Below are 8511 nucleotides of genomic sequence, written 5' to 3'. Positions count from 1 at the left end.
CCTGCTCATCTTCTGGGACTTCCTCTAGCGGAATCCGCCTGCCAATGGTAAAACAAGAGAAATTGAAGAATATTAAATACTTTGGCTCCCCACGAACAGCACTTTGGTATTCTGGTTGAGTGAAGAGAGGCCCCACTGTTGCTGCTGAGCTGACACACAGACACACAAATTAATAAAAAAAAAAAACAAACAAAAAATCCTGTAGACCTTTATAAGGTCCCCACATATTTATAGTTACAGAACTTTACAAGAAACTCTTCCCATCTCATATGAGTTTTTATCTGCAGCTCTGTGAAGCCAGGTCAGTAGAGACTTGCTACCCGTAACCTACTTATAAATATTTCCTTGTCCGTGCAATTGTGACTGCAAGTACACGCTCCTGTATGCCAAAAAGGAATTAAAATATGGATTACTTGCCTTACATATAAATCTGCATGATATTTCTTTCCATTTAGAACTCCCAGCAATGTTGGATTCTCATTATTTCTAAAATTGAGGGTAGAATCATAGACTGCAGAAACTACAAGAAGAGAAACAGATTATGTGATTACTGTAGTAACAGAATGGAAATAAGTCACTCTGTCTCAGACAAGGAGCATATTTAAATATGAAGTCATCAGCAATAGCACCACACTTTGAGCTGTCACCAAGGTAAAGATGACAATGGAATATCCAACATGCAGGTTTTAAGAAGCCAAATAACCAGTGACCCTGTCAGGACCTGCACCAGTAGAACGGAAAGCTTTGCTCTCCACCCTTGTCTCCTTCCCCATCAGGTGCAGAATGTTGGGCATAGGGAACACAGTTATTGTTTCTGACAGTTAATATACCTAGGACATCCTAGGCACCAAATAGTTGAAAAGCTACTAGCTTTCTCAACTCACTGTGAATGACCCACCACGTCCTCCCCAAATCTGGGTAAATAACCAGGCAGATACACACTTTATAAACAATGAACAATATATACAGTTTGACCAAGAACGGGTAACGTGTGTGTGAGACACATCCTACAGCAAGAGGGCTTAATGCAACTATGAATCGCTGGCGTTCAAAACAACCTCCCCTCCATGTGCATTGTTCGGTAACTGAGGCACCTGCTATAGGGCAAAGGCAGAGACAGAATAACAGAGCACGTCCCGCGTGAGCTGGGCTGCTGCTATGAAGACACGCAGCTGTGAGGAACGTAACACCCCAGTTCAACAACAAAACTGCAGCCAAACTTTGAGCCTCCAGAAAACACTGTTTCTGCAGTTCAGGACTGCATGGTAACAGTAAAAGTATTTTGCAAAGGTCGCTCACAGTTAAACCAAGACAGAATTAACGAGCAGTTTCTACAGAAAAAGCGTTCGCTGTTTTAAACCACATAAAGTGTTTCAAAAAAAAAGTTTCTTTGAACACATCCTTAGAGACACTATTTTCCTGATGTCACAAAATTACCAGACAGCAATTAATTTTCCTGATGCCGAAACCAATGGTGCATTGTGGCACAGATTCTAAGATCAATGTCAGCAACAGAACTTTCTTTTTTTGTCACAAAAGTGACTAACATGCACTTCACGGGCAGCTTGCTGTATTTGAAGTTTTCTGTCTGCTCTAGAGTTTTGCAATAACGAACACTGTGATGAACCTTTATTATAAGAGCTCTTGACCCACCTAAGAAAGCCTTCGATTACACAGAACAGATTTGCTTTTGGCTTTGAGGCCTCTCTAGCTATGAGAGAGAAATATGGCTTGGCCACAACAGTCAGCCCCCAGAAACTCACCACATCATTTGTTATGGCAAAACGGAATTCATAGCGCAGAACAGAGCAGCCCAGCTTCAGGGCTGCAAGGAAACCCTGAAAACAGAGGCCAAACCCCTGTCACTGCATACAGACTGTATCCCTCATTAATAACTTTATGCTTTTCCTGCTACGGTTGGGTTTTTAGCCCAAAAAAACTGCAACTGCAAATCTACTTTGAGCAAACGACTCTCCCCATACAATATAAGTAGGAAATTACTTTTTTTGAATAAATTATCTACCTCCATTTTTAAGCTGCTTAGTGTAGAAGGATTTTACTAATCTACTCTAATTTACTAATCCAGTGTAATTGAAGGAAGACAAGAGCTCAGTTTGGTTTATACAGGCTAAGCTTCTTAGTTTATTCTTTAATAGCATGAGATTATTCTAACGACAATAGGGATGCAATAAAGGAAAGTATGATGTACACAGCACTTGTTCTTTTGTCTCTTTTAGAAGATGTCTACATTTGAGTGTTGAAACAAATTGGGTGCTTGTTCAGACACATTGGAAGATGCTTCTCCTGTTCTGAAAAAATTTCTGCAGAGTTGGTCAGGAACATCTTTATGTGCTGATGGCCACACACAGAGCTTTCCTTCACTCCAGGGAAAAAAAATTTCCCATTCCAGTTTGTAACTGGTCTGTAGTTTGACATTCAGTCCAGTCCTTTTGGTGCAAAGCAGTGCCAAATCCAAGACAATGGGAGCATATGCAGGAGTAAGCAGACCTCTCTCATATCCAGACATGGAATAACTAAAGACTTGAGCTTTTCCATTTTGAAAGCACAGGAAAAGAACAACAGTAGAAGTATCAAAGAAAAAGACTGCACGGAATTAAAATTTGCCAGAAAGCTTCCACAGCCAAAGCAGCAATAGCATGCTGTGTGACACATTGGAATTGTTTTTCATTAAATGTGTATTTTGTAATTACATAATTAGAACAGGACATCTCACGACTTTCTCATCCAAAAGCTGAAGAGTCCAGAAATTTCACATTCTAAACTAACTAACTAAATAACTCCGCAGTATCTTGAAAACATTGCAACTGTCTCACTCTCAGACTAATTTAGGCAACGTTTGAGAAGTCTTGCTTCAATTACGAAATTAAGTATTTTCTCAAAGAAGTTATCTTAAAACATATTTTTCATTAAAAACCAAACACAATTCAATATTTTAAAGCCTTTTCAAAGGCTCGGAACAGATCATAACTGAAAACAGCAATTCAGCTGGAAAAAAACCCTGTTTTCTGAAAAAAAGGCTAGGTTTTTTGTTTTGTTTTCTAATCTCTGCCCAGCTTTTTTTTTTTTATATCTTTAACTTTCCGTTCCTTGTACAGCATTCTGACAGAGAGTTATGTACTTAAGAATTTAAGATTTGATTTCTTAATTTTGACCTAAGAAATCTTCGGATTACATATCTAGAGAGGATTTTTCTTACTTCAACTGTCCTCTTGAATTTCATGCGTTATTTTGTGGACACGGTGGATGATGCCAGAATGATCATCTGACAAATCAACCTACAGGCAATGAGTATGCCTACATACAGCTTCATACTAGCACATACTGATCTGAAGTGAAGACTGGGAAAGGGAGGGGAAGAGACGGCGGAATTCACTGTACTGCTGGTATGACAGCCACCATGACACAATCCTTTGATTTAATATTTCATTGCTCTGGTCATCTTGGTCAAAAATCACTCCTCCTCCCAAACTTGGTAGCTTGCTCAGGAGGATGACCAGGCACCTCACTAAACATTGAAAAAAAATCCAGGACTGAAGTGCAGCTCATGGGGAAAAAAAGTTATTGCAAAACCCCCAAACACTGTCATACTGAAGTCCATGAGAACATCACCCTGGAATTTATCCTCATGCGTTCCCTCTAGGACGGTAGTTCCCAGCATGCATAATTGGAGGAAAAACTCGAGAACTTGGAGATACCTACAATCCATCATGAGCCACATTTTTAAATACAAGGTTTAACTAAATAAAAACAGCTGAAAGGAACTGCCTGATATACAGCCAGGCAATAAAAGCAACAGTTAAATGTATATTTTTGCAATATTTATGACATTTATTTTTACCGTAAGTAATGGATGAGCGTTTTAGAAATAGATCAGTATTTTCATTTGCTTCCATGAACAGCACAGGTAGCAAACTCTACATCCTAACAGCAATTTATTAAGACAGCAAACAGCTTCTAGAACTGAAGTTCCTGAGGACTGTGTCTGTACTACCAAACTGGGAGAGATGGCCACTGATAAAAATATCAGAACAAGTTCCAAAAAATATTAAAAGTAGTCCTTTAAGAATCAAACTGTGTGCAGAGATCTGAATTTGTGAAAGTAAGCCTCTGAAGAGAAAAGAATTCCATCATCACTTATGAAAGAAGTGAGTTAGGAGGGAAAATTCTTTACTTGTTATTTTGTGTGAAAGATATTTTTATCCAAATATATCTGCTTATGCTGACAGATATGGCACCACTGGTACGGAGGCAGTTTCCCCATGTAAGCACATTAAATAAACTCCTTCTGAAGCTGTTTTTCAAAACAGATGGACTTGCCAGACTGATGTCACCAATGCCTGTTTCCAACAGACACAGAACTACATTCTGAGTCCATACAAAGTTCTGAAAAGGACCAAGGTGTGATCACTGCTATTGTGGGTGAATTACCTCTCCAGCCACAGAAACCAGCATCAGTACAGCCTCAGACAGGCTGAATCACACCCTCCTCAGAAAGGAGGAACAAAGAACAGAGGAAAAGGAAACGCTGACCTCTGTCACACCCAGCTTGGAACGGGATCCAAACATTTGGCTTGCCCTCACTGCTATGTCATGCTGCAGCTATCTCTCTCAGCAAGGCACTCCAGCCCAGCCCACCAGACCTTGGGCAGAGCAGAAAGTGCATTAGCCTAAGTGGTGGGCTCCAAAATGGGCTCAGGCTACTCGGCACCAGTCTCTCGCTTTCAGAGATGTGCAGGGATACCCCTCTGCAGACTCGGCCACTGAAATGGATGTGAATCGTACCGCAAGAGAGACAGGTCAGCCTGCAAGGGTCATTCTTGTAGATCATTAGGGATGTCACTGAACTGAAGTTACGAACACCTGCATGTTGCCATTGCTTCTTCTGCAGAGAGAGCAGCAATTCAGCACTCACACTGATGCTGTTTGGAACAAGTAATTTGAGGCTGTAATAGAGGGATACAGTCACTTGCTGGGCCACATTATAAGGCAAAATGTAACAGTGAGACTCAGGGGATTTACAGTGAACAAGTCAAATAGTACTATTTACCAATGTAAATATTCAAAAGAAAAAAAAATATGCCCAAATTACTACAGCATATAGCCTCTGCATGTATTTACACCTACAACAACATCTTACTACTTATAATGTGGGTACCAAATGTCTGTGCAGGTTAATAGAGATAATTGGTCAAAACCTATCAGTATTCATGCAAGAAAGGGGTAATTTCTAGATAGAACTTACATTTCTAGATTATGGACTGTCAAAACAGACTTCCATCACGTTCTCTATTCAAAAAACATGTATGGACTTCCTTGTTACCTGTACATATTAATGTTACAAGGAGCTCTAAAAATAAGGTATTGTTTACAAAGGCCTTTCAAAAGCTCTTCACATGTACCCCTCATCTCTACAGGACAGAAACATACAGTGACCCAGTAACTCTTATTATCTCCCTCTCATTGCAAAAAAGCAACCAGGCAAGTAAAGCAACACAGCCAGAATTTGCAACATCAATGTGGAGTCATCAGTTGTTTCCCTCAGAGGTTTGTTGGTTGGGGTTTTAAGCTATACAGTTTCAATAAAAATTATCTATGAGAAGTTATGACTCTGTGCTTCTCCTTGAACTCTCACAGGGAAATATGATTTTCTTAATAGCCCTACCCTGCTTGATCTAGCAAGTCACAGCTTCTGGACTGAGGTAGTGACATATACTTCCCTAAGTATCTAAGTAATCTAGCCCTCTCAGTTGTCTCCTTCTGAAGGTACTTCAAATATTTAGGATCCTAAGAAGTGTTACTGTAGTGTATCACATTAATGCCCAAAACTTTTTATAAATGTCACTTGAGTTCCCTAAAGTTGCTTTCTTTTGAAACATTTTCCCACCAATTAGCTACTTGTCCACAATCACACCATGTTTTGCTTGACTTTACACAGAGTAGTGAAAAGAACAAAATAACCACCAAAATAACCTGTCCCTGATTCCCAGCTCAGGGCATTCGAGGTCACAGAGTTTTGACTCAGCTCTTCCTCAATGTCTCAAGTCTACCTCCCCCCGTCCTTAGCAAAACACTCACCCTTATTCAACAGGGAAGGTTAAACTGTGCCCTTAAGGGAGTTGCTAGATGCTGCACATAACTTACCTCTTCTTCACCAGAAAAGATCCAAGCTATGTCATCCATTTTGGGGGTGGGAAGTTGTGGATTCCTGACAAGCTACAACAGCGCTATCATCTACCTGACTTGCAAGAGGATATGTAGAAGAAACATGACAGCTGACTGCAAAGTTTTTTTTTACCGCAGCTATCCCAGATATGCCACATGAAAACATGTCTTCAAAGACAAAAGAAGTTTTGACATTAACTTCAGTCAAGCTAGAACATTTTCTTCTAAACCACTAACCACTTTGTCTTTCTTGCATGTATCAGCCTTCTAACAACACACAAATCTACCAAACCCGAAGATACTGTAGCATTATGGCTACTTAGCACTGTCTTTCCTTCGCCCATGAAGTACACGGCAGAAGACTTTGATGGATTGCATTAGTCAAAGAAAATCAATCCAAAGGCATGTGTGCCATATTCTTACTGATGTCACTTTAAAGTCAGCAAATGCAAGTAACCAGAAATAACTGGGGAGTGGGGAGTTCAGAACAACATTAACAAAGAAAACCTTACATTCAGTAATGTAGAAATAATGTATTTATAAATTTCACCTACACTTATCTTCAGTTGAGGTTTGCTCCCCTTCCCCAGCTCCACAAAGAAACTCTAAAGAGTATATCTATACAGAAATTTAAAGCAGAGTATTTTTTGATTTAAAAATTGTGTTATTTGAAGCAGATATTTACCACAAGAAAATATTCAAGAGACACTGCCTCAGATTCTCTAGTGATTAATGTATTTGCTTCATTTAGCATAGGATCGCTTAGTAAATACTAAGAAACATTATCCTTTGGCAATAGATATGAAACACGCAACTTGAGATCCCCCAATACAGATCATAGCAACAGAAAACAAACAAAAACTAAAAAAAAACCAAGTCGCCCCAGGACTTTGTTAGTAAAACCTAATCTTTAATTTTCGCAGGCTAGTGGAAGAAAGGTCAGAAAGGATCCCAGGGCTTTTCTGCTAGGACACATGGTACAGGGAAAACAAGAGCTTGGCAAAGTGACAGCAGCTGGATGAAATAACCATTTAGCATTGTTCCTTGTGACTTTCCTTACCTACATTTCTCAAACACTGCACGGTGACAGCAAATCCTTTCGTTCGTGGCAGTAGGTGATATTTGAGCTTGGGCAGGCCTTTGGCTTCGGCTACCTGCATGCTAATCTGGTGCTTCTGTTCTGTGAACCTTGTGCCCTCGCAATGAATCAGGAACTAAAACCAAGACAGAACTACAGTTAGACATCTGTCTGACTCCAGTTCCCACTAACACAGCCCAAATGAACACTGCTAGCAGGGACAGGTGTAGCCACATACACATTTAGGTAATTTAATTGCCCTGGAGTAAAAAAAGAGGAAAAAAAAAATCCAACCCAAAACAGCCAAAACCAAACCCTCTCAATTGTCCCCATCCATCCAACTTGCCATCCTCTGGTTTGAACTCTAGCCTTTAGGCTTTAATATCTGCTCTGCCACTTGCTATCAGAATGACTTGATTTCTCTAAATGAGTCTAACATCTAACAAGATGTTAGAAAACACTCAAAACATACCTCCTGTTGCAAATCTCTCACTGATGGTGAAGTGTTTGAGTGTCATGGTATCCAAAACTTGGTAAGCGTCTAAACCAAACACATTTCTAGGAAATGCGTCAGTACCCAGTTTGCTTCCCCTGACTCCAACCCACCTGCTTTCGCTATGGCAGGAGGACCACTGACAACTGCAGACAGTAACTTTGATGCCACTGACTGAGCTGATAACAGATGTAAGGCAGTAGATGCAGGACAACTGAAAGCCTCATTCCCTTATGAACTATACAGTGGAAGAGCTCAGACACGAACTATTACTATTTTGCCACTGGCAGGCAGAGGAGAGCAGATAGATCTTTGGAGATTTACCACTTGCTCATCCGCTTTCTGCCAAGCCTGAATGCAACCTAACACATCAGAGAGCATTGCCAAACCGCACAAGCTAAGTTCTCATGACCCACAGCAAAGATTTAGCCAACAGAGACTGAAGAAAACTAGTCAAGCAGCCAGTTTCAGTTCCAGCTCATCTAAGAACACTTTTACTCATATATAGCATGCATGTTAAACAGCTAGATGAAACACACAGAAACTGGTAAGAAAATCCTTCTAGCCCACTTAGCATGCTCTCTCTTTCTACCTTTCCAGGTGCCACTGCTGTGCCTTTTGACATTATGTCACCATACAAAGGCAAATTAAAACTCCACGCTGCAATAACCCCAGGTGTACATCAACAACTGTACCTCTCTTACTACAGGTATCACTTCTTCTCAGTAATCCCTCTACAGCAGTATAGGCAGGATGG

The 8511-nt window shown here is 40.3% G+C and overlaps 1 protein-coding gene across 1 annotated transcript in view; it reads right to left on the bottom strand.

The window, feature by feature from the left end:
* Positions 1–8511, bottom strand: part of AGPAT4 (1-acylglycerol-3-phosphate O-acyltransferase 4) — a gene marked incomplete at its 5' end in the record, with an annotated part of 19567 nt that overhangs the window by 9794 nt on the left and 1262 nt on the right. Inside the window, 3 exons of the mRNA XM_009709040.1 lie at positions 1–38; positions 418–520; positions 7244–7397. The exon at positions 1–38 is cut by the window's left edge and continues 41 nt beyond it. Of these exons, the coding sequence (XP_009707342.1) occupies positions 1–38; positions 418–520; positions 7244–7397 (295 nt within the window). The remainder of the gene's footprint in view (positions 39–417; positions 521–7243; positions 7398–8511) is intronic.

Source organism: Cariama cristata, unplaced genomic scaffold (assembly GCF_000690535.1).
Source record: "Cariama cristata isolate BGI_N322 unplaced genomic scaffold, ASM69053v1 scaffold16331, whole genome shotgun sequence".
In the NCBI taxonomy this organism is placed as follows: Eukaryota; Metazoa; Chordata; class Aves; order Cariamiformes; family Cariamidae; genus Cariama; species Cariama cristata.
Note: the sequence above shows the minus strand (reverse complement) of the source record. Positions and strands in the feature narration are given on the sequence as shown.